Source organism: Bacillus rossius, chromosome 5 (genome assembly GCF_032445375.1).
Source record: "Bacillus rossius redtenbacheri isolate Brsri chromosome 5, Brsri_v3, whole genome shotgun sequence".
In the NCBI taxonomy this organism is placed as follows: Eukaryota; Metazoa; Arthropoda; class Insecta; order Phasmatodea; family Bacillidae; genus Bacillus; species Bacillus rossius.
In genome coordinates this window covers 78,673,813-78,700,101 of record NC_086333.1, presented here as the reverse complement: position 1 = coordinate 78,700,101, position 26,289 = coordinate 78,673,813, and the positions used below count along the sequence as shown (strand labels likewise).

Below are 26,289 nucleotides of genomic sequence, written 5' to 3'. Positions count from 1 at the left end.
ATTTTCATTCAGCTGCTCATTTTTATACATTCTTTGCAACCCCACAATATTCTCGCAGAACCTATACTACCACCCTGTTCTTTGGCATAATGTACACTTTTGATATTGTAACACTATCAAGAGTTTCTTTTTTTGTTTTGGAACCCGAGATGCAAGTGTTTCATTTTTTCGACAGAAAAAAAAAGTAACAGGCAGATAATGGTACAATATTGAATTCTGTTTTGCATTTATCTGTCATACAAATGAGGTTAACATTTAATTTATGAAGGAGTATATTTTGAAGCTAGAACAAGCACACCAACCTGAGGAATAAATATTCAAAGGGTGTGTTCCTTAGCATGCTTCACTTCTTTTTTTAATTTGTAGGCTGTTAGAATTAATTAAACACATCCTGATTCAGTGGCCATATTTGTTTTCCTATGTACGTTGGTTATCTTGTAACAAAAAAAATTCTGTCTACATCTTTTCTCAGTATATGAGAGAGAAAAAAATTACATGCATTCAAAAATTGATTTTACTGCAATACTCTAAATAAAAATCAAGATGCATGGTAATTCAACTTAAGAAATTATTTTGAAGTCATTTTATGGATGGTCAAATAAATTTACCCTAGTTTGATTTTTTTAATGTTAAAGTCAACTTGGATTATTCTTGGTGCATGATTCCAGGCCAACCTAAGTTTTTGAGAGCAGTTTTCATAAATAAAAACCTCTTCCTCCATTTGAGTATATACAGTAATACAGCAGCAATTCTTTTAGAAAAAAATCATCATGCAATCTAACACATATAATAATGCCATAACACATTTGAATATCATAGCTACGATGTCACTTTAAAAATTTCTCACTTCAAAAAAGGCACAGCTATATTTTCAAATCTACAATCAATCGACATCAACATGAAGAGTACAAAAAAGATTGTCCCAGAATGGACAATGTAAGAGATCCATATCACCCCTGTACTGACATTCGTAAGATTAAAGACACTGTTCTAATTGCTCATAGACAGTATTCACACTGTCCACATGCGGACATTCTAATAGCAAATGACCATTCTTTTAGTCCAAATAGTTTTTTTTTAAGTGTTTATTCAGCGTGTGTGTGTGTGTGTGTGCGGTGACACCTTAAACAATAAAGTTATGTGCATTAAATTAAAGTGAGCCATGAGCCTTTTGGGAGGAGGGGGCAAACTGCATTAGGACCTCATCTGACAGTATCTTTACAATCCTTTTGAGAAAGCCCGACAGTGTGAACAGATCCATCTGGCACCTACCTATTTATAATGCAATACATATTCCACGCACATACTTCCGCACCCACTCCACAAACAGCCTCAATGTCACAAAAACCAGTGCACATCACTGAATATATCTGTGAGCACTAATATCAACATCCAAATTGGAGCAATAAAAAAATCAATTTCAGAAAGAAAAAAAACCTTCAATGGCAATGCTAAGTTGATTTCAACAATGAATGATTACATGGAGCTGCAAGAAAAGATTATATAACTGAAACGAAAATATTTTAATAATTAAAATTTGTTTGTCAAAATAAATACACAAAATTCTTGGTGACATACACAAATATACAGTAAATAACCTACTAAACAGCTTTACATGTTTACATAGCCAAGAAATCATACTTCAAGACTTTACCACATAATATACATAAATTGTTACTGCAAAAAATATTAATATTATGAGCATACATTGATATTGCCAGTATTTATTAACACATCCAAACAGGGTGATATTATGTTACCAAAGAAAGTCAATTTAGATTCAAAAGTTTATACACTGCGGAAACTACATAAAATGCTATGGTTTCTGGAAGGGAAAAAAAATGAAGATTAATTTTTTATTTATGACGAACCATTACTTTATGTTGGTCTAGATGATTAAAAACATTTCTGCACAGTACAATACCCAAACAAAATTTGGTATTCATACAGGCAACTTAATTGAAGTAAAATACTAAGTAATGAAAATAAGTTATAATTATGGATGGGCCGAGTACAAAATTTTGTTGATTCATACTCCAAGCTAATATATATTTCGATTCTTATTTAAAAACTAACATCATCATGAAAACAGTGTTTTATGATTCTGCAATGATAGTTTTTTTTTTGAGGGGAGGGGGTAGGAACCCCTCTTGTGATTACGTGAGCGGATAATAATAAAACATTAATACATATCGTGGGCGTACAAGGAAAACCCACCAAGTCCATGAGATATTCATATGACAAAGTCCAGTTTAATGGTGTTCATGACAAGTATGTATATTATTATGTTAGATTAAGCATGTTTCAGTACCGTGTATATCTTACAAGCCCACATGAATGGACGGGAAGGGCGGAGAAGACGGGGCCGGCCTCAGTGGTCCACGATGATGAGCTCGTCGATGCCCCAGTCCTCGTAGCTGTTGTCGGGCAGGTAGCGCCGGATGATGATGGGGATCTTGCGCTGCTTCAGCTCCTTCATGGCGATCTGCAGCGGGTCCGTCTCGCCCTCCAGCTCCACCATGACGGGCGCGCACATGGCGATCTGCAGCGCCCGCGTCCCCAGCACCCGCGCCCGCTCGTACTTGGTCATGTAGCGCGTGGTGATGCGCTTCGCCTTGGGCACTCCGCCCCCCGCCTCGCCGGGCGCCACCAGCTCCAGGCCCTCGCCCCCCTCCTCCTCCTCCTGCGCGTCCAGCTCCTCCATGTTCTCGTCCTCCTCCACGTCGTCCAAGTCGTCCACCGCGTCCTCCGCGTCAAAGTCGTCCGCCATCTGCAACCCCCCGCCGCGCCGTCACGTCTCCCGGCGGGACACACCAGCGATTCTACGTGACCCCCAATGTTCAGCTTGGGATACACTAACGATTCTACGTGACCCCGATTAACCACAGTGATACGCTTCAGGTCTTTCGAAAAACAAAACATCTAGATAATAGCCTACATTTAGAGACCTGCAAAATTCGCGGATTCATTGACCTCTTAGGATAGACCTCAGTCCTTTACATACTCGCGGAAATGACACCTGTTCATTGGCCACTGACGCGTGAGACGTCTCAACTAGGGGCTGTCCGTAATTCGGCACTTTCTTGGTTTAGTGTTGCCCATTGGCTCACAGTTCCCGGGATAAAATGAGGGGCCAATCGCAGAAGCAGTACGAAGGTATTATTGTTTTGATGCTAGCCCATCGCGAAATGAACCCGCGAATTTTGCATGTCTCTTACCTATATTTAATCTAAAACAGACATTTGAAATGTTATATATCAGTTCTAACTAACCACGGTGGTAAATGTGTTGCAACAGGCATGCAAGATGTCAGATTTCAATCATCTACAAAAGGTTTACAGTTCAAATGATTCAAATACGTACTTCATTAGCACCATTTTAACTTGGTGTTTTTTTTGTTTTGTTTTGCTAGTAGTTGTGTCAAGTGTGGTAATTTATTAATAATGAATGTAGTTTTATAGTTATGTACAGAATTGCAATTATAAAAAGAGGTTACCTTAGGTGATATTCATTAGAATTAATTTAAAATTTTACAATAATTTCAATTATTGAAGATTTTAGTTGTTTATATTTTAAGAAATATATTTAGACTCATGCAGTGGGTTAGAGGCAAGAATAGTCACATTTAATTCCCGTTTTCACATGTTATTTGGTGTGCTGATTGCTGAATGAAAGCTTCAAGTTGCTGGGATCAAAAATTTATAATTGTTCTTAGAGAATTGAATGGTTTTGTACTGTTGTATATTCTGATGTAAGCACAGGTGGTGTTTATGGGAGTTTGACGTGATGCGAGACAGAATGTCCCTTGGTATGTTTGGCGAATTTATTAAGTACATTGAACGTATAGATTTTCTGCCCACATCAAATAAGATGTATCCGTCTCTGACATAGGTGAGTGTTCACCAATAGTTGTACTTTTATAGTTATATGCAGATCCTGTCCATTTGACCTTATGGCATGATCCTGTTGTACATGCTGCTTGCTCTTTTAATTTAGTACGTCAAAAACCCTCTGCATTTGACATAGATTGTGTGTTGTTTTAGGAAACTTGTTAATGGAAAATTATATGAAGTCTGGGAGAATTGTTTTTTTTCAGCAAATTGGAAACTTAAATACCTATTGATGTTAAGATATTACGTTCCCTGTAATATATTTGTTACAGTGTTATTAATTTTACAATCAATAATATTTTCTCATCTTTAATAGCTTTAAAACTAAAATTTTTCTTCACTATCTGGTCATGTCCACCTACGAGTTTCTCAGAATTCAGTAAGAATTAGACAACGCTGTTTTAGAGTAAAATGAAGGACTGCCTATAGTACTCAAAAATAACATTTTCGGAATTTTTTTTCCATTGCAGGTAACTCTGTTAACTTAGGAAATTACCATTACAAATTTAAGAAACAGTAACACATTAAAAAATACTCCAAAATCCTGCTTATTTTAAAGTATCTATTAATCTTATTCACTGCTCATGATACAATAATCAGGGTGTCTACTAGATCTAGTAAATGAAATTCCCTGATTTTTCCAGGTTTTCCAGGTCTAAAACTGAATTTTTCCAGGTTTTCTGTAACACAATTACGACATTCCACAAAACTGAAAAAACTGCATAACAGTACATTGACGGGTTTCAAAATATTTCAACTCACTTAAATTATTAAAAAAAAATACCTTCTTCCAAACGTGGCCAAAGTGACTCAATTGATGGCAAATAAAACATGCTGCTACAAATATTTCACACACTTACTTTAGCAAAAACATAAGTAAAAGGAAGCTCCCATCAATTTCGTAGTGACTCAACTTTTGCGTCTATTGCACTTGCTTCAGAACGAGCCAAATCCAACACTCGAGCCTTCTTCAACTGCAATGCCTTGATCTCCTCTTCAACTCTTCTTTTTCTGCCTTCTTCTTGTCTGTAGCTTCCTTTTCTTTTTGTTTTGTTTGCAGGGCTTCCTTACAACTAGCATTTCTTACATACTGTAACATGGACTTGGTGATATCAACATGCTCTACACCTCCAGAACGTTGAACAAAGTCGTACATCTGTCTTAGTGCGTTCAGTATTTCTTCCTGCAAGTTTTCAGTCAGCAGATTAGAATTCACTGAAAATCCTCTTTCCAATGATGCATTTCCATTGGAAAGTACCAACATCATACTCACAAACTTTAGAAGGCCTGTTTTGGCAGCTACTGTATGTGCCTTAAGGATGAGCATCCACAAGTGATCAAAGCGCCAGTCTTCTCAAGAAAAAGACGAGAACAGTGCTTCAGAATCTTGCGAGGAACATACCAACTGATATGATCACTCAATGTTACCAGCTTCTTGTCCTTATAGCCACTTGTTTTGAAGACAACATTCTAAACTGTAATTCACACGCTGTTTCCTCACACCCGAATTTAAAGCCACAGACGGACATAAGCAGGAAATTCCCTTGGTAAGTTTGAACTTCAGGGGACTTTTGTCTTGAGTTTTTTTACCATAACGTTTAGACAAGTCCTAACATCATTTTTCAGTAACAGGACAGACTTTAATGGTACTTTCTCTTTCTTGATGGCATGGCATATTGCATAACCCAACTTGATATTGTTAGCAGTCAATAGATTTTCCTGGTTATCTACATCCAATTGAGATACATTGCATTTCTCCCTAAAGCTCTTCAGTACCTCTGGTTTTAAAAACTTTCCTGTCAAAGCTAATAAAATGTCTACCAGTGAATCATAGAGAAAAGGTGCCATGGGTGCTTCACTTTGGAACATTGTGAGAAACAATTCCAGCTCTGATGCCAGAGTAGAAGAATGTCAATTTTACTTCTAGAAGATTATCTTCAAGAGCACTTTTCACTACACTGAAAGACACAGATGAAATAGAAACTTCACTAACAAATTTCTTTAGGTGGGGTAAAGTTTTCATGGCACGCTCAGCAACTGCAGTATTCCATCTGATTGCACAAAATTTCTTGGAAAAAAGCTCTGATCCAGTTATTCTAATGTAATCTGCCCTCCTTGCAGGTACATGCATAAACAAATAGTAACTGTGCCTGAAAAAACTAACAACATCCAATTGTATAGCAGAAATTCCAGTTTTGAAAGCACCATGGACCGTATGAAGTCCACAGCTACCAATTTCTAGCAACGATGGCGAATCTTCACCAAAAGTGTCTGTGATATGTATTTTCAAAGCTAACAAAAATGCCCAGTTTACGTTGAGGGCATCCATAGATACTTAAAATTAAATGCACCTGTCGGTATAATCCGAACGTGGGAAGCACATGCTGCAGTACGTACATCAGCAGGATAACAGACCAGCTTGAACCAGTTTGTATCACGTGATAACGCCACTTCCGAATTCGATGGTAAATAAAAGAAAATGGACGTGGGAACTGTTCGTTATTTTCCATCCAAAAATAAAATAATGGGACGCGATACACTTGATGCTACGTCAATGCAAGCAGATCAATAAACAAAAAACGTATTGACAACTACAACCTACCAAACAAAAATTCCCTGATTTTTAACAAAATTCTCTGATTTTTCCCTGATTATTCCCTGATTACAATATTCCCTGATTTTTCCAGGTTTTCCAGGGTCAGTAGACACCCTGAATAATGTTCAAATTAAAAAAAAGTAATGCTGGACTCTCAATAGTGCAACTGTGTTCACACGAAAATTTCTCACCAATCAATCTCAACAAATCTTTGATGTCAGCCGACAAAAATAGGGGACATGTCAGAATTTTCAATCAGAAATATTTTCCATTTCATCCACATCACTAGTACGGCGTTAATGAAATATGTCAGAATTTTGTTTTGTAAAGACTGTTAAGCTGGTGCATTCATAATTATATTAAACTTGTGTTTTTAAAGTTTTGTTTACTAAATTTATCTGTGAAATATCTTAAATATGTTTACTCAGTGATTTTTACAACTGAATGTTATATTTTCATTTAACAAATTATTCTAAAACATATTTTTATTAAATAAACCTGCAAACATTGATGACTGTCCTACATTTGGTGCGTATTGAACAGCAAGATACATTTTATATAAAATAATTTATTTTTTATTGACATGCGGGTAAAAACTGTATGTTCACAACACAAGAATTGCTGTTGCGTTACGTTGTGGTCATTCTGCAAAATATTAAGGAATTTTTCTCTATTACAAAATTCACAAATTAAACCTATTAAATAATTCACCAACTGATGCCGTCATCTGATTGGTTAATAACTCATTTCACTAGACTACCAATAGCATGCTCTATCCATCAATACCACAGACAGACTTAAAATTAATCAAAACCCACCATAATGGCTCAGGTCTGCTAAAATGCTGAAGATCAGCAGTCACAGGACATGCAGGTTAACCAATACCAAACAGATTCCAAATCAGTCAGCAGACAGTCGACACAGCACAGACTCATTGTACAAAGTTCCCGACAGATGTGAATAGCACACAGGCATAGAAGCTGAACGTATCGAAGCAGATAGCTCTTAATTGGAGAATAGTACACACGCAGAATGTTGTCCAACTTCCAACTTTTCCCCAAGTCGTGCACTGATGACTATTAAGTAAAACTAATTTCAATAAATTATTTATTTTGGAGACAATAAGGTAACTATTCCTTACAAGTTATAACCAAACTGTATAATTAAAATGTTAGAAATAAATATTTAAAAAAAACCTGGGTCAAGTTCAAAATACAATACCAGAAATAAAGTAGAGAAATGTATGATGACATTATGGAAGTTGGCCAATCATAAACTGTATTGCTGAACAAAGCAATATATAGTAAGTAATATCAGCAATGGCGAAATCCAAAGTAGCGCCGTGAAGAAAAAAAAGACGAATGATAGTATGAGATATGGAGCTATTGTGGAATGAAGAATAAGTAAAGGTAAATATGTAGTGTACGGGTTAGCGCCAAAAAAAATTGTACAAATCTGAAATAACTTTCATTATATGCTCTTTTACGTCCTCTTTTCATAACCGCCTGCGGAGATAAGAAATTCCAATTACTTTTGGAGATATAGAATTTTTAAATTTCAATTATTGTAAAATTTTTTTTTATAAAAATCTGAAATAACTTTTATTATATGCTCTTTTACATCCTCTTTTCATTACAGCCTGCGGAGATAAGAAATTCCAATTACTTTTGGAGATATCAAATTTTTAAATTTTAATCACTATACCTGCACATTCACACGGCTATCACCATTGTTTTTTGTTTACGAGTATCAATTTATTATTTTTTTTTTTTGGATAATGTTGTCACGTGATAGTTCAATATTCAAATGAACCAATAGGCCGCCTTTAACTTAGGTGAGTTTTTAAGGTTTCAAATTTTTTCGTTCGTTCCTACTGTTAATCCTTTGTTCCGGTTTGTTAGGTTAGGTCAGCTACATTATAAATACTTTAAAACTAAACAACCATTAAAATTAATTTTATTATTTTTAATGTCCGTTCAGTTTCAAAGTATTTATAATGTAGCTGACCTGACCTAATCTACCTTTGTCCCGTTTTGTTAGTTCAGGTCAGTTACATCATAAATACTTAAAACTATACAACTAGTAAAATAAATTGATATTATTTTTAATTTGCGTTTAATTTTAAGTATTTATAATGTAACTAAGCTTACCTAACTGAAAATTTCTGTTATTTAGGCATTCAGGCGCACACGGAAAAATATAAAATGGCTACGTTCGAATGATTACATAGGTCTTGTATTGCAAAATAAGAACGGCAATATCTCCAAAAGTAATTGGAATTTCTTATCTCCGCATGCAGTTATGAAAAGAGGACGTAAAAGAGCATATAATGAAAGTTATTTCAGATTTGTACGATTTTTTTTGGCGCCAACCCGTACACTACATATTTACCTCAGTAAATAAGTAGAATTAAAGATTTTAATGAAGTGATAAAATATTTACACAATAATAAGTAGGTAAAACAAATTTGTTGGATAAAAGTGGAAATAACCACAGGAAATATTGACAGTAGACAATTATTGCTATAAAGCCAAGAAAGGAAAGTGGTTTTTAATGGCTTTTAAAATGTTTGTGATATGAAGTGTTTTAAATGCATTTCTTTTAAAGAGTTAGATGAGAGGTGTGTTGAGCATTTAATTTGCGATTTTAGGTAAAAATTGTTTGTATGGTTAGGTGAATCAAAAAAGCAGGTAATGTAAAGAAATGCTTTTTTTTTTTCAGAGTTAGTTTTGAAATCAATGAAGGGAAAAAACAAAGCAAAAGTTCTGGTGAAGGTTGGTCAACATAAATATATATATACGTTTACGTAGCCATATGGTAGAGATATCAAAGTCGAGGTAAATATTTACTTGGGCTGTATTTCCGAAAAAAAATGTTAAAAATCCGAAAATACCTTTATTTTATGCTCTTCAACTTCCTCTTTTCATTCAAAGCGGCGGAGGTAAGAAATTCCAAATACTTTAGGAGATATCGAATTTTTAAATTTCATCATATGTAGTTGAGCGGTATTTGCGAAAATAAATGTTAAAAATCCGGAAATACCTTTATCATATGCTCTTCAACTTCCTCTTTTCATTAAAAGCGGCGGAGATAAGAAATTCCAAATACTTTAGGAGATATCGAATTTTTTAATTTTGCAATACAAGACCTGTGGAACCATTCGAGCGGCGCCATTTTTGTTATTTTGCCGGGTGTTCGTGAATACGTGAATCGTGAATGCGTAATTAATAAAATGGTTGATTAGGTCAGGTCAGTTACATTATTAATACTTTCAAACTAAGCCGACATTAAAAATTATTTTGTGAATTAATTTTAATGGCTGTTTAGTTTTAAAATATTTATAATGTAACTGACCTGACCAAACAAACCCGGACAGACGGTGAACAGTAAACTAAAATGGTCGATTAGGTCAGGTCAGTTACATTATAAATACTTTCAAACTAAGGTGATATTAAAAATAATGTGAATTAATTTTAATTATTCTTTAGTTTTAAATTATTTATAATGTAACTGACCTTACCTAACAAACCCGTAACAAAGGATGTACAGTTACAACTCACGTAAATTTTTTTGTTACTTATTACTTGCGCAACAATATCAAAATAACAAATAAGACTTTAAAATTAGAAATGTTAAAAACTCACCTAAGTTGGAGGCGGTAATTATACACCGTTTTAAACAATAATTGAACTAAATAATCACGTATTAGTTCATTTGAATTCTGGCCTATCACGAACAATCACATGACATCATTATCCAATAAAAAAAAAATAGATACTCGTACGTAAACAAGAAACAATGGTGCACGCACGCCACAGGAATGCACTGGTTTTGTGCTGAAATTTAAAAATTCAATATCTCCTAAAGTATTTGGAATTTCTAATCTCCACCGCTTTTAATGAAAAGAGGAATTTGAAGAGCATATAATAAAGGTATTTTCGGATTTTTAACATTTTTTTTCGCAAATACCGCTCAACTACATATGAAGAAATTTAAAAATTCGATATCTCCTAAAGTATTTGGAATTTCTAATCTCCGCCGATTTTAATGAAAAGAGGAAGTTGAAGAGCATAAAATAAAGGTATTTTCAGATTTTTAACATTTTTTTTCGGAAATACCGCCCAAGTAAATATTTACCAAAGTCGACAACAAGACTATGCTGAAGAAATTACATCTACGTTTGTATGGTAAAAGTGCCGGAAAAGGCGTTTTGGATTAGGAATATTAATATGCTTCGTTTTCAAAAAAAAAAGTTGAGAAAAGAACATTAGTATACAGAATACATTTACGGTATCATGTACTATAAGAATGTTCCCTGCCCAAAACACCCACATTCCTGAGTTAGTCACAGAAGAATGTAAGGTGGTAATAAAGTCAGGGGCACCATGTTGGTAAATCATCAATGGCTGTATCCGAATACAAAGGAATGCGTCCTTAGCACACACATCCCTACATCCCTTAGCAAATGCAGCCACAATGTAGAGGACGCATTTCTAATGGATGGATAGTATCCGAATACTTTTACTACTAGCACCACCTGTTGACTGTCAGTCGTACTAATGTTCACGCAGCCATTTTGTGTAGGAATATCTACGAATATTCAGCAAAACGTAAATAATAAATACCTACCAATTAAAAAATAATGTAACGTGTATGTTATAGATGTTAGCGATCCAAATAAAATACATTTTATAAATTGTAAACTTTAAAAATACTTAAGAGTTTTGAATTATCCTTTAAGTTTAAATTCGTATTTTTATTATATTTATTAACGTCTTCATTTGTCTCTGTTTAAGTTATCACTTTCGCTTATAATGTTTTAAACAAATATTATGCTGAAAATCTGAAGTAATATTATACACAAACAAAATAAAACCCGATTCCGAAGCTAATGGATGTAGGGACGCGTTAGTGGATGCGAGTGTCGCATCCCTAGAAATCTCGAATTAGTGGATGCGTGAAGGGATGCATCGGCATCCCTTGTGAGAATTCGGATTCAACACAACGATGGCCGCGTCCACTACGATGCACTTTTAGTGGATCCCTTAGCTAAGGGATCCATTAGGCCAGTATTCGGATACAGCCAATATTATTATATTGGTATCAGGATCTATATACACTTCCTAAAAACTGTGTCCTACAATAACATCTGAAATATTTCAAATGTTTAAAACTAAAAATTCTGACAAATAACCAGAAAAAAAGTATTTTAATGTAACCAACGAAACCAGTATTTTGCATGTACCTAACCAAACCATCTATTCAAAACTATAAGAAAACAACTTTAAATATCACAGTGCCCTTCAACAGTATCATCAAATACAAGGAGAGGAACTTAAAAAATATAATTTTCAGAATTTTTTTAAAATAATAATTGCTCCAAATCTAGAAGAAAATTACGGGTAATCGCAAACGTAGCCTCTAATCTCGATTTGCAACTTCCCGCCCAAATTAGCACATTCACAAGTAATCAACACCTGCAACACAATGTCTATAAAAAGGTTTTCCTTGTATTTTAACATTTATGAAAAAGGTAAATTTACTGAAGGAATGAGGTTTGAAAAGCAAAACTTTGCTTCAATTAGCATCAATCTAACGCAGCACGTGGTCCAAATATTCGACATGGCTTCTACGTGCCGCCTAAACGACGCCACAACTTCCGTTAACCGTTACGACACATCAGTTACCACGCACCAATATTCTTGGCTGATGTAATTACTACTTATAAACATTAAATTGTAAAACTATTTGATTTTTAAATAAATAACACAGCAAACTACATCAAATCAAACAAGCCTACAATTAATCTTGCCTTATTTTTTCTGTTGACAGACGAATTAAGACTTGACCTGGAACGAAAAAAACACACCTAGCAAAATAATACTTCTGACACGTGAATACGTAACAAACAACTCACTTAAAGAAAAATTAATTTCATCAAAAGCTATCACAAAAAATATACAAACAACCTACGGCTTTCTCTTGGTTGAACAAAGAACACGCCGATCAACGACGCAGGAAAGTAATGCAAAGAGGATATAATCATATTTCATTCTCTCTGAAACATTCGCCACTGGAATTAAATAAGCGGCAAATAAACTGAAAAATATAAATAAAAAGGGAAATATCTACTATGAAACATAAAATTTAAATAAAAGCAAAGCCAGTGTAAATATTAAATTTAATAATAAAATTAATTTATAACTATAGAAACAAATGTAAATTATAGCCTGATTATAACAATGTTTTTATTTTTATAAATCGGTATTAGAGAGTCGAGTGGACAACTAGAACTATTTAAAAGAGAAAATAAAGTTGTTTTCCTTATTCTAAGTAAACTTTGACGCCGACCGCCAATGCTCCTCTATGTCGCATAGACCGCTATGCCTCATCAACGTCTCCTAGAAGCGTGTGCACCGAACGCGCCCGTGCGCGCAGCTAAGTGAAGTGCGTGCGTTGAGGCGATCGCCGTGCAACGAGTGCTGCGCCGGCGGAAGGATCCGGCCGGGTGTGGCATATCCTTCCGCCGCACTACAACAAATTGTTATAATTATGTTGTTCCACAGGATTTTATTAAACATTATTTTTCATTAATTAATAATTCAGTCTTTGCAAAACCATGTTTCACCGTGCGATTTGTCCCGAACCTGGCCGGTTCAGTTTCCCGCGAAATTCACACGTTTCCGCGGGATGGCTGGAGGGGGAGGGGGGTCGCGCGCGGCGACACAGGCAGTGTCCTTCAAGAGCTCACCCAGGCCGGCAGCCTGCGCGCAACGCGGAACCTTCAACCTTTGCAGTTACCGACATGTAGTTTTCAATAGTGTAATTTCTTTTCAACCTTTTGTACAGTTCCGCGGTCGGCCTAAATTTACCATGAGGTATTTAACTTAATTCAATCAGTGCTCCTAGATGAGTGTTCTACGTCATACGTAAGTACTGTGGGGAGAGTATGTGGTTTTACGTCGGCGCTTCACGCCCAACCTAGCCTACAGGCTACTTAGTTTTGGCCCACACGGGGCAGCCAGCAGGCGACACGTGCCATCAAATTTAATAACGATTCAGTCCCTGGGACATACCTAGACACCACGTAGAGTCGCCGGAGACACGGGCCTACGTGCTGCTAGCCCAGTTTATCAAGTGTAATGTATTAGTGGAATAGTTGTTCGCCTAAGTGTAATTCGTCATGTCAGGGCTTATGTATCACCGTCGTACGGCAGTGCGCCACCAAACTTAATAACGATTCAGTCCCTGGGACACACCTAGACACCACGTAGAGTCGCCGGAGACACGGGCCTACGTGTTGCTAGCCCAGTTTATCCAGAGCTAGGTATTAGTGTAGTGTATTGTGCTTCAAAATATCGTGTGCCATGTCAGAGTGTCTTTTGTAACTTTCGCGTCACGTATACGAGTCTGCCCCTCACGCGCATAAGAATCGTGAGCCGCCACTGAGGAAGTGAGCTGCGCGTGTGACTAGTCGCGTCGGGCAAACCGTTACGGCCAGAACGGGCAGCACCATGTATTGGGCTGTGCTGTATTAAATTCACCAACTATCTGAAGAAGTTTTGTGTTATTATTCAGGCATCCCGAGTGGCCTCAACAGCTCGGGGGGCCCTACTGCGTGGACCCCTACCTCTAGCCACAAGGCCGAACTTTCCCTGAGAACACGAACCTAACAAAATCACGTCTAAATAATCAGAGGTAGCGGGGACGGCGTCAACTTTAGCATCTCAGTTAACCTATAGCAAATTCTCAAAACTCTAAAGATACAGTAAGGTATTTATTGATGGCATCTTTATTTCATGAATATTCAATAAATTTATTTGAATTATACTCAAAAATTTGACTTTTCCTTCCACCCCTCACCAAGACAGTCAACCCTTTTAACACTCTCATCCTTTCACTGTATTTGTTGTCTTCTCAAATCCCTTTCATCTGTCACCTCTAGCATTTCTTAGTAAATTCCACTCCTTTCCTGTCAAACTAAGAAGGTGTGCTCTATCTTTCTGTCCAACACAAATCAATCAGAAAACTTCCAACCATAATCTCTCTGACCTCTATACGCACCTCTGAGCACCCTAGTTCCCATCTGCCCCCAGCCACTCTCAATTAATCACTTCAAGCATTTTTACTAATATTTCCACCAAGTAATACTTGCTACACCAACACCTTGACGTCGTCCGGGCCTGCGGCCCCTTTGAGCCCGATATGACACCGCCCAGCCACCGTCTCTATTCAAACCTCCCGCTCGTGCGTGCATGTGTGCGTGTGTCTCCAGCCCGGCAAGAGGGCGCCTAGATGCAGTGCGCCGCACCCCTAAGTATGCTAATTAATATTGAAACCTTTTTTCTTTTATTCTTTGGCCCCAGTGTCTTGTTGCAGTGTAATCATGTGTTTCTCCAGTTTAAATATTACAATTAATTATAAAACTATAGACGTTGCCCAGGCGGACCCGAATAGGCACGGACTTGGGCGAGGGTAGAAATGTTTTAGAATAATTCTTAATAACTACGTAAACATTAATGTATTTTAAATTGCCAGTAATTTTTATATAATTATTAATGTAATCTATTATTTACTTAACTTTCGCCGGGGCACGGAATCGTGGAGTGTTGTAACGGTAATTGTGTTCGGCGCGAAGGGCGCCATCTTGCCACCTGCAAACCATGATCTCATCCCAGTCGTTCTCTCCCGCCAGCCGAGGGCGGTCGTGTCGCTGCCTTGAGACGACCACGTGTGTGGTCAGCCTCCTCTAAGCCGATTCGTACCTCGGGCATTTTCACAGTTATACCAGTGAAGGAACGTGTACGGAAATAAATCGTGAGTAAAATAAACCAATTAACTGTGTTACGTGTCTCTGTGTTCGGATGGACCACGTGGGACCCCAACCTGGTCGGCGGCGTGTGGGACGCCCTGAGAGCCCACTGCGTGGTAGAAGCGTGCCCGACGCTGAGAGCGGGCTTAGGTAGGGTCGAGAGCGGCGCATTTAATATCTAGAGGGCCAAATATCTCGCCGCACACGGGCCACGTAACGCCCTGGGTTAGAGTCTCCAGCCGGGTCCACGTGCCCACTCACGTGGTGGCGCCCACTATTTAGTACCGATAATTTCTCCATAACACCGTACGCCCTCAACCTTAAAAATTTAAGATGGTCTATGCATTTCCCCTTCTTACCAATCACTTCTTTAATATCCATAAACCAACAATTTGTTCTATCCTGAACCTTCTCCAGCTCACTTAACTCTGTAACTAGCATTGTCATCTAAATAGGTCTGGCAACCACTAGCTACACTTTGCCATCGTCCGGGGTCTCGGGCTCGAGTCCCGGTGTGGCTCCTAGTGGGAAAAGGCGGTTCTTGATCTGTGTTGTCCGGGTGGGCGCCAGACTAGCTCGTTTCTAGTCGTGAATTTGGGGTCGTGGATGTATGTGCCCCTGCGTGGCCCACTAGGGCCGGCGGCGGTGTTGCGTGAGATGATTTTAAATAAGAGACGTGGAGTTGAGGTGGTGGTGTCGTACCTTTTATTCAGAGGAGCGAGTCGTACACAATACAACACTCTACAGAGGTCCCCGGGGGGTTGTTACTTGTTATTCCGTGGCGCCGTATTGTTTGTGTTCCGCGTTACGTGGCCTCGGATGCTGTTATGTCTCAGACGTCTCACTGGGTACGCAGGTAACGTAATTTCGTAACACAAAGGCGGGACACAAAATACGCTGAATTAAGGGGGCGCGTACAGGTTACGTGGCACTCGTTACTCGGGTAACGTAAGTTAGCAATACAAAATACGGGATACAAAAATACACTGAATTAAGGGGGTGCGCACAAGTTACGTGGCACTCGTTACTCGGGTAACGTAAGTTAGCAATACAAAACACGGGATACAAAAATACACTGGATTAAGGGGGCGCGCACAAGTTACGTGGCACTCGTTACTCGGGTAACGTAAGTTAGCAGTACAAAATACGGGATACAAAAATACACTGAATTAAGGGGGCGGGCGATTGGAGACGGCCAATCCCGTATGCAAATGTCTCGGCGCGGGTGTTGTGCCCACTGTGGTGAAACACGCACCGCAATTAAGTTTGTCCAAGTTCCCTTGCGGGTTTGTGGTCAGCGCCGTGCGCGTGACCTTAAATAAAGTTCTGTACGTTGCGGGAGACGGCCCGTGCCGTATGCTGAAGATCAGCCCCGTTGACCAAGTGTGGTGCGGGGTGTCCTTAAGTTGATGCGGCCGGATTAGGTCCTGGACCGAAAAAAGGGACCGGGTACTCACGGAGAGGTTAAGTAATAAAGGGGGTTTTGTTAATTAGTGACTATATTTACCGGACGTTACTTTCAATGTAGACAAAGGATGTTGCCTCTCCGTGGGACGTAGGTCCGCCCCGGTCCATGAGCTGCGCTGAACTGCCGAACTGGCATGGCGTCCGAGGGAGGCTCGGCCTCTCTCGCGCCAGGCGTGACCTCATTACGCTAGACTCCAAACGGGTGTGTCTGGAAGAGATTTTATTGTCGCTAAAATCCTCATTTAATGTTTCAGGAGGAATGGGTACGGTTCTTCTCTTGTCTACTCAGGTTTCCGCGGCTTTGTCTTTAATTGCTGTTCGGGTCGCCTGACTCGGGTGGGCCATGGCCAGGGGTGTTCCGTTAGCGGGAGCGTATACTGGCGGGTGCAGATCGGGCTCTGGGGTGGTCGTCGGCCAGACGACGTCAACTTCTGACTTACCAAATATTTTAAACACATTCCAGATACAAAATTTAAACTTAACTAATAAATTCGGATAATTATTAAGGCATTGTTATAAATTAGGCATTTACCAAGCACCCAAACGAATTTCTACCGCCCGGTGTTCCCGTGACTGATAACCGGGTTGAACTTAATGATACTGAAGTAATTTGTAACAATTTTAATATGAGATTGGTTCAGGAGGGCTCCAAGTTAGATCGGAAGTCTAACCTAAGGGTTGGTGTGGGTCGTCGGCCCCAGCATGGCTCACTAAGCTTGGTGGCTGCTCCTGTTGTTGAAGAACCTACTAACAACATCTTTGAGCCCTCCCTTCTCCACATTGACGTCGTCCGACCGAAGGCCACCCTAAAGCCCGACCTGCAACCGCCAGTATTCGGCCCCGCTAACGGAACGCGCCCCTAGCCATGGCCCACCCGAGTCAGGCGAGCCACCAGCAGACAAGGTAGAACCCAGCCCCACAATAAACAGCCCGACGTTACAGTCGACCACTTTGATAAAACGCACACAAAATATAAACAACATTACGTATAAGTTAAACGTTCGCTTAATGAAAGTGCGACGTAGGAGTGCCCGGGCACTCATGTGTGAAAATGTGTCGATACGTGTGTGAGTGTTCCCCTGGCGGCCTTCTACATATATTAGTTAAGTATTTCATATGACATAATTATTAACCCCTTGTATTGTCGTTATTACCCCCACCGGAGCAGTCCGGCAAGATACGAACAGTCTCTGGTGTGACGTATAGTTTAAAAGATATGATTCGTAAACATACTAACTCTAAATTGTAAAAGGGATGAGTAATGTTAATTTAGCCTTAATAATTAATGTAGGAATTAAGCGCCCTTAAAATCTCTTATTAACGTGTTAAATTGCAAAATAACGTAAAGAGGTCAACCCCGGCGCGAGGGACACCGAGCCTCGGCCGGACGCCATGACATCACGCAAGTACAGCGCGACTCGTGGACAGGGGCGGACGCACGTCCCACGGAGAGACATCATCCATTGTCTGCATTGAACTCACTTCTGGTAATTATAGTCACTTCCTCGAAAACTCTTTTTATTAATCTCTCCGTGCATACCCGGTCCAAATTTTCGGTCCAGGACTTAATCCGGCCGCATAAACATTAAAAACCCCTGCACCACACTTGGTCTGCGGGGTAGTTTCAGTATACGGCACGGGCCGCCTCCCGAACCAGAGAACTTGAACTAAAACCAGTCGCCTCGGCGCTGACACCACCCCGTAAGGGAACTTGGACGCATTTCGCTGTGGTCCGCGCTCCACTACAGTGGACGCGAACACCGCCTCGAGACATTGATATACGGGATTGGCTGCCTCCAATCGCCCTCTCCCCTCTTTTGTGTAACCAGGCTCAGAACCGCCTAGTGCCACGCTAATACGTAACATTTTAGTAATTTTGTGCGACGCCTTAAACCTAGAACATCCTTGAGTAAACTTGTCCGACGCGCCACCACGTAACATTTCAGTAAACTTGTGCCACGCCTTCATTACGTAACTTTTTAGAATAACTTTGTGTAATTGTGTAACTTATGTATTGTGTGATGTCACCCTCTGTACGACGTGGTGTGTAATCAACGGAATTACACCAAACCCACAGTCGCATGAATAAACGACGCACGTCATTTGTTGCATTACTTCAGCGCCTAATCAAGTAGCCATACGACTTCCAAACACCACCAAGTAGGTAATTCCTTACATCCCACGCAACACCGCCGACGGTCCTAGTGGGCCACGCAGGGGCAATCGACCCCACGACCCACCTATCGACTAGAAACAGAGCTAGTCTGGCGCCCATCCGGAAACACTACATCGACAACAGCCATTCCCACTAGGAGCCGCACCGGGACACGAGCCCGAGACCCCGGACGACGGCAACATAGCTGGGCAGTCACGATCGTGAACTCATCAAGGTTGGAGCCCTGCGTGGGGCAGCCAGCCATTTCGCGCCGAAACCGCGATGTACATACGGTACGAGTTTAGTGTCAATTCATTAGCTCCGAATCGTTGCGTCACAACAAGAAAGGAACTAAGGTAAATATTCTCAGCCTATCCTGAACTATAATTCTTCAGTTTATTCACACTGTTGCCGTCATCCGCGATCTCGGGATCGAGACCCGGGGCGGTCCTAGTGGATTTCAGTGGCTCTAAAGGAAATCTCCGGTGGGCGTCAGGTTAATTCGAGGATTAACCGAGGTGGTCGTGGGTTTTTGCCCCTGTGTGTTCCACTAGGATCGATGGCTGTTGATGGTGGGAGGGAGTCCCTGCTTCTAATACACACTGGCCCTAAAAAGTATAGAGGATGACGTCGACCCAGCTCTCACAGCCCGTTATGCCACGCCAACGCCTTCTCCTGCCCTGTGTTGCGTGTGCGACGATAGTGCTGTGCGGCTAGGGCAGGGGAGGGAAGAGAGGTTCACATGACAGTGGAAAATTAATGTAAATACTTAATAACCGGACGGGACGAATTATTGTAAATATTTATTAACATCCTTTACTGTAAAGTGTTAATTTTATTATTTGAAGTGTCATGTGCAATAAGTTGTGATTGTTCACCAGGCGCCAAAGCCGTGGCTTCCGTCTGTGATCAATCAGCGTGTTCCGCGGGCTCGCAGGGAGGGGAGGGACGCGGGCGCTCGGTCGCGCGAGGCGGTGAGGCAAGCAGTCGGCAGCTGGGCGCTGGAGACAGCGGACGTGTCTGCGAGATCTCTCCAAGACGGTGAGAACGGGCGCGGTGTCTCGCTGGAGTTCAGGCCTTGCCGAGAGGAAGTAATTCCTACCTTACAGTCGTGTTGTCATTTAGGCGAGTGTGTCACCTCGTCATTCAGTCGTGGCTTGCAGTCAGTCACTTCTCTCGCGAGTGTGTTTTCTCCGGTGGTTTACGAGTCGCGGAGTTCTTTTTGCGGACTGGTTTTCGCCATTGTTTGTACGGTAATTTACAGGCCCCCTCGGGCACCGTGTTGTCTGGTCAGTCGTTCAGCTTATGGGGCGAGTCATATAGAGTTCGAGTCTTAGCGACGCGGGTATTGCTCATCACGAACGGGACGTCACGTATTTTTCCCATACAGTATCAGTGCGCGGAACTGGTCTTCGCCCTACAGAATCAGTCACAGGTGGAAACGCGGCAGCCCCTTGTAAAGGGTTTGATTTACCGTATATAAAGAACCTGGAAACTGTCTTCGAGTGTATCAATTGTTATCCTGGTGACTAAGTCCCTTGGCCACGTGGCCCGAACCCCTCTCTACCGAACACTGAGTAGCCGGCAAAATACTATCATCCAGGGGCTAGTCGGCCAGGCGACGACAAGGACTGTTTCCTAATTGTTCAGGAGGCATTTGCGAAATAAAGAAACGGTATTTAGATGCTGGTTTTTTAATCTCGCATCTCACATAGTGTGGATGGGGACACAAGTTACACAGTTACACTGGACAAAAAATATGTTGGCACTACATACACTCGCACTGATAATTAATTACGTATTAAATGGGTGTTACATTGTTGCACTTGCAAACAAGATCCCTACATTGGTTTGTGGGTCGACAAAGTGTTTGGGTGGATTAACGGCCACTCCCATGATGAACTGTAGATAGCTTTGACGTCGACCCAAGTGTCTCCCCGGCTCCTTCAGGCCGTTATGCCTCGCCAGCGCCATCTGTTGCGTGTGACGTCGTCCGACCGAAGGCCACCCTAAAGCCCGACCTGCAACCGCCAGTATTCAACCCCGCTAACGGAACGCGCCCCTAGCCATGGCCCACCCGAGTCAGGCGAGCCACCAGCAACCAAGGTAGAACCCGGCCCCACCCAAATAAACAGACTGTCATTTCAACCAACCACGTTATAAAAACAAACACTGATTATTAAACAGTATTACGTATTAATTTAAAGTCGGTTGACGAAAGTGCGACGTAGGAGTGCCCGGGCACTCACGTGTGTGATACGTCGATATGTGTGTGAGTGTTCCCCTAGCGGCCTTCTGCCTGAATTAGTTAATTAGACCATATTACATAATTATTCATTCCTCGTGTTACGTTATTACCCCCACCAGAGCAATCTGGCAAGAGACGAACAGTCGCTGGTGTGACATAAAATTTAAATGAAATAATTTCTAACATAATAACTTCAATTTGTAGAAGGGACGAATGACCTTGATTCAGCTTTAATAATTAACGTAAGAATTTAACGCCCTTAAATTCTATTATTAACATATCATATCAGAAACTAACGTAATGAGGTCAACCCTGGCGCGAGGGCCACCGAGCCTCGGCCGGGCGCCATGACATGACGCCAGTACAGCGCGACTCGTGGACCGGGGTGGACGCACGTCCCACGGAGAGACATCATCCTTTGTCCATACCGAGTTCACTTCTGGTAAATATAGTCATTTCTTAAAACCTCTTTTTTAATAATCTCTCCGTGCGTACCTGGTCCAATTTTCGGTCCAGGACCTAATCCGGCCGCATAAATCTAAAAAACCCCTGCACCACATCTGGTCTGCGGGGTAGGTTCAGCATCCGGCACGGGCCGTCTCCCGAGGAACAGAACTTTACTTAAAATCAGTCGCTCCGGCACTGACGTCGGCGCCTAGCTGATAAAGGATTTATAAAACTTACACTATTGCTGATATGTAGATGAAGCGCGAAAGTTGATGGCCCGACGTTCGCGGAGCGACCGACCCCTGTGAGCTCCCGACGGTAACTGAGCGCGAGACCGCCCTGCGGCCTCGCGCCTAACCATGTGGAACGCGGGAAAACCGACCCGGCCAGTTTTGGACTTAAGGACAAGTTACACAATATATGCTTATAAGACAATTAGATATAATTTCCCTTATATGAATCCCCTTTTAAATTGTTATTAATTTAGTTGTTTTAATTTGACAGAATAATTATATAATGAATTAGGCGCATTGCCACACCTGGCCTGTCGCTGACGTCGCAATGGTGTCTGTCGCGGCGCACTTTTACACACTCTGCGGACATCACGCTCGGGCGTGTCCAGCGCACTTAAGAGTAAGTGTTGTGACATAACGGCCTGTGCGAACCAGAGGGAGCACCGGTGGTCGGCGTCAACTGTTTGGTGGTGTTGGCATATGGACGTAATCTGTGAAGGCACTCACCGGTGTCGACAGCTGGCTTGACTCACGTGACATGGGCTAGAGGTGCGTTCCGTTAGCGGGGTTTAATACTAGCGGGTGGAGGCCGGGCTTTTATGACTTTCGGAGGGACGACGACACACAGAAGGAGGAAAGTAGAGAGACATGTGAAGTTTATATGGAGTTGATGAGTGGCGAGGGTTTCTGGGGGATGCTGGAGAAAGGTTGAACAAAGGGGCGTATAGAGGAAGACTTGATCAGGGGTGGAAGATTCAGAGAGAGTGAGAATAATCGAAAGAGGAAATCAAGTTTTCTTGGTGAGGACGAGATTGAAGAGGAATGGGATTGAGGGAAAGATACTGAATGTGAGAAGGGAAAGGACTTGTGGAAGAGGTTTTAGAAATTGGGGTTGAGAAAGGGGGGGGGGGGGGACTCCTTGACACAGGTGGAAACCCATCTGCAAGTGTATCAATCAATCATTCAATCAAACAAATAATCATTCAATCAATCAATCTTTGTATACTCTGTAATCACCCCTTGCTCCATGTAAAAAAGATGGCGTCCAACGTTCCTGTTGTTGCGGGTGAGCATATGTCTTTTTCCATATATTTACTTACACAATGGTCGCTGGAGTATGATTATGCACATTAATATTATTCTTAATATACAAAACGCTTGAATATTATTGTTTTGTAATTGGTTGTAGCCTAGTAGCTTATATAATCCCGTATCCATTATTCCATACGTGTCTAATATTCTACTGTCGGCAACAGTATTGACACGTGCTCATGTGATATTTTTGTACCTTTAACAATAATATCTGATTAGATTTTATTGGTAAAAATATGCAAGTTTTTAAAATTCATGTGAAATTTAGTATTTCGTAGAAATTATTGGTAGTCTTGAATAACATAATTTGGGTTACTTAATAGTTTGTTCCGTGATACCTTTTAATCATCGTTGCTAAACATGAATTTATTGAACAGACTACAGTACAGTATATGAATTTTGAACGATTTCGTTTTGAGTTACCTATTTGCACAATGGGTTTGTCGTTGTTTACTTGTAAATCTGTGATTTTGCAGTACTGTGCGTCACTTAAACTGTATTTTATTTCGTAGTAGCGTTTTAAAAGTTAATATGCAATAAGGTATTTTGATTCCAATGTTTTGGAAATATTTTTATTTGCCCACATAAATTACAAAGCATTTAGATGATCATCTGTTTCAGGCTGTTTGTTCATTTAGTCCATTGCCAATCTGCCAAACTATCTGGTGTTCACTCATTCAACCGTATTTTGAAATAGGCTATCAATGCTTGCACTTAAGCATAAAAATTACGCTTTCTTCAAAGTCCTCTTAAATGCTCACACCTTGTTCGTCTACCACGTTCCTCTCAAGCTTGTACCAGCTTTTCCCAGGCCTCACCAAGGAACAGTAGTAGGAGCTATTTGTCATGATATTTCATAGATAAAGGTAATTTGTTAGTTTAGATGCGGCAGCATGTAAAATACAAGAAAATGTTTTAGCTTTCAGGTAATGTGCTTTGATTGTCTTGTAAAACTGTGTGGAGTATTTTAATTGTCACTAACCAAACCAACCATTCACACGATTTTACAGAGTTTAATTGTAGTTAATCTAATCTAATGAACTATTTACACCATATTACAATATTTAAACTGTAGTATGTAAACTGAACCCAAACTTTCAAGCGGTAAACTCCTGGAAGACTACTTAAAATACTGGAATGCAGTTGAGAAAACTATCATGGATGATTAGAGGAACTCAATTTTATCAAACTGTCAATAAATTATAATATTACATTTACCAGATTTTAAGTTATATGTTATTTTTGTTTCTTTTAAAAATTGTATGCTTATTAAGATTATAGCCATTAATATTAAAATTTATTCTTCTATAGTATTTTTACATTTGGATGAAAATAAATTAAGTAGGTTTCAAAAGCCTGTGTTGAGAAAGCTTCCTTGCAAACAAGTGGCACAGCCTTTCGGTGGCCAGGCTTTTGATTGGCGGGTGGAAAGATTCAGCTGCCCTGTGATTGGGCAGGCTGCAGTCCTGAAGGACAGGCGGTATTCTAACACACATGGTTGAGATAGCGAATATGCACTACCTTGTTGGGAAACAACTGTAACCTAACTAGCAGACCGATTCCAGAACGTGACCAAACGAAACACAATCTTTGTTAGGTAGCGAAAAAGCAACCGTTTTAATAAAGTGCGCTGAACGAGGCTAGAAACTGATTTCAATGCATTCTAGCAGACATTTGGCAACTGTCATTACATTTGCTACAATACATATCCTACAGATAGCAGCTCTACCGTGCAAGTTAAATGGTGTAATTTTAATTTTCGCTAGTTCTTTTAAAGTTGTGATTAATTGTTTTCATGGGAATTAAAGTGTACAAAGAATACAAAGTGTACAGGTTAGTTTCGCTATCATTAAGTTTCATTTGGCACATCAACATGCTTGATGTGCTCTCCAATGATCACAAAAATTATTGTTTACGAGTTAATGGCGCCAGATGCGGTTCAGTCATCTTGACAAAATCAACGAAAAAGTTAGCTGTGCGCATGGGCAGAATTAGGGCAACAGAACGGCAACCGATGGGACACCAAAATCCGTTGCCTAAAAATAAGGGACTGGCCATTTCCTATGGTGCACTAGGGATATGGTTAGGGCACAGGTGTGGCATTTCTTGGAATACCGGCCTTAGAATTAATTCTCTCTTCCATTCACTTTACCATTAGCTGTAAAATTCTAGAGTAGAGGCTTTGGAGTGAAAAATTAAATTCATATTCTAAAAATCATGTTGTTGATCACTTCCTCTATCCACCTTGAATACAGTGTTTGAAAATTCCTAATTGTTTCTGGGAACAAAACTATTGTAGGTGAAGTGATGTATTGATGTTAGTATATCATTACAACCTTTAATGATGGGATTCAATTAATGTTTAAATTTGTGGCTCCTTGAAAAGCTGACTTAAGTACGTAAAATCCCCATTTAGTGTCTAAATTGACCAATTGCTTGACCAAGTTAGGGCTAGGGCTTTTAAATAGTTCCGAAAATTTGGGTGTAAAAGTAATGCCCTAGAGTAGACACTATTTCAACTATGTTTCTTTCATTATCCCACAAAATTAACGTAGTAAAAAATTAAAGTGAATTTACAGTATTTTAAAAGTAACTAACCTAACCTAAACAACCATCCAGACAAATTTACTTTACATTTTTTTAGTTGTCATTATGGCAAATGGGAAATGTCTCAATGTTTCTGACTTCAGAAAAGCAAAGAATATGTGATATTGAAAGGCTGCGCGACAAGCGACAGACTCGGATTGTGTGAACTGAGGGATGGCCCATGTGATGATGTGATGGGGGCAGATGCGGGTGGTGGGTGTAACTCCACGTGTTACGCATCTGTCTGGCTCTCGTACCACTGCATTGCCGTCTCTGGTAGAGACGGCTATGTTGTGAATGCTCTGTTGCCATTCCGTTATCTTTTGACGTAACAACGTCTAGTAAATCGATGAATGCCGGCTGCACGCACAAAAAAGTGTCCCGTAATGCAAATTGTCCCATTACACTGTCCCGTTACGCTCATTGTACGCTTGCGCCACATCTATCTCTCTTCCACTCGATTGGAACAACCATCAATTTGACTTTTTCGAGGCACATTAAACTTGAAACACTCCCATTCGTTTCCTACTTTTCCTATCATCATCCTATCCTTAACAGAATAACACAGATTGGAAGAAAATAAATAGCAAACATGTATAAAAGTTATAGTTAAAATAATCTTTTCGTTAAAGTAATACACATATTTGAATTAATGAGTGCAAATAAAAGTAAATTTATCAATTAAATTGTAGATTTCATTTCACTGCAAGTTAAGTTTTCATTCAGAACTCTCTCAAGTGCCAGATTACATCAGTCTGGGCAC

General features: G+C 40.2%; 2 protein-coding genes across 3 annotated transcripts in view; one reads left to right on the top strand and one right to left on the bottom strand.

Moving 5' to 3' along the window:
- Positions 1-1,504: 1,504 nt before the first annotated feature.
- LOC134532076 (DNA-directed RNA polymerases I, II, and III subunit RPABC2) lies at positions 1,505-12,541 on the bottom strand. 2 transcript variants are annotated; one of them, XM_063368274.1, is made up of 3 exons: positions 12,460-12,541; positions 12,299-12,335; positions 1,505-2,770 (listed from the first exon to the last, which is right to left on the bottom strand). In XM_063368274.1, the coding sequence occupies exons 1-3, from the start codon at positions 12,537-12,539 to the stop codon at positions 2,372-2,374; spliced, it is 516 nt and encodes a 171-aa protein (XP_063224344.1). In that variant the 5' UTR covers positions 12,540-12,541; the 3' UTR covers positions 1,505-2,371. The 2 variants fall into 2 exon arrangements, with proteins under 2 accessions (XP_063224344.1, XP_063224345.1); XM_063368275.1 differs by lacking the exon at positions 12,299-12,335 and having other exon boundaries at positions 12,460-12,531.
- A 10,320-nt stretch (positions 12,542-22,861) lies between these two features.
- LOC134532073 (eukaryotic translation initiation factor 2A) overlaps positions 22,862-26,289 on the top strand; it is a 42,131-nt gene continuing 38,703 nt past the window's right edge. Inside the window, exon 1 of the mRNA XM_063368266.1 lies at positions 22,862-22,914. Coding sequence (XP_063224336.1) covers positions 22,887-22,914 — 28 coding nt within the window. The 5' untranslated portion in view covers positions 22,862-22,886. The remainder of the gene's footprint in view (positions 22,915-26,289) is intronic.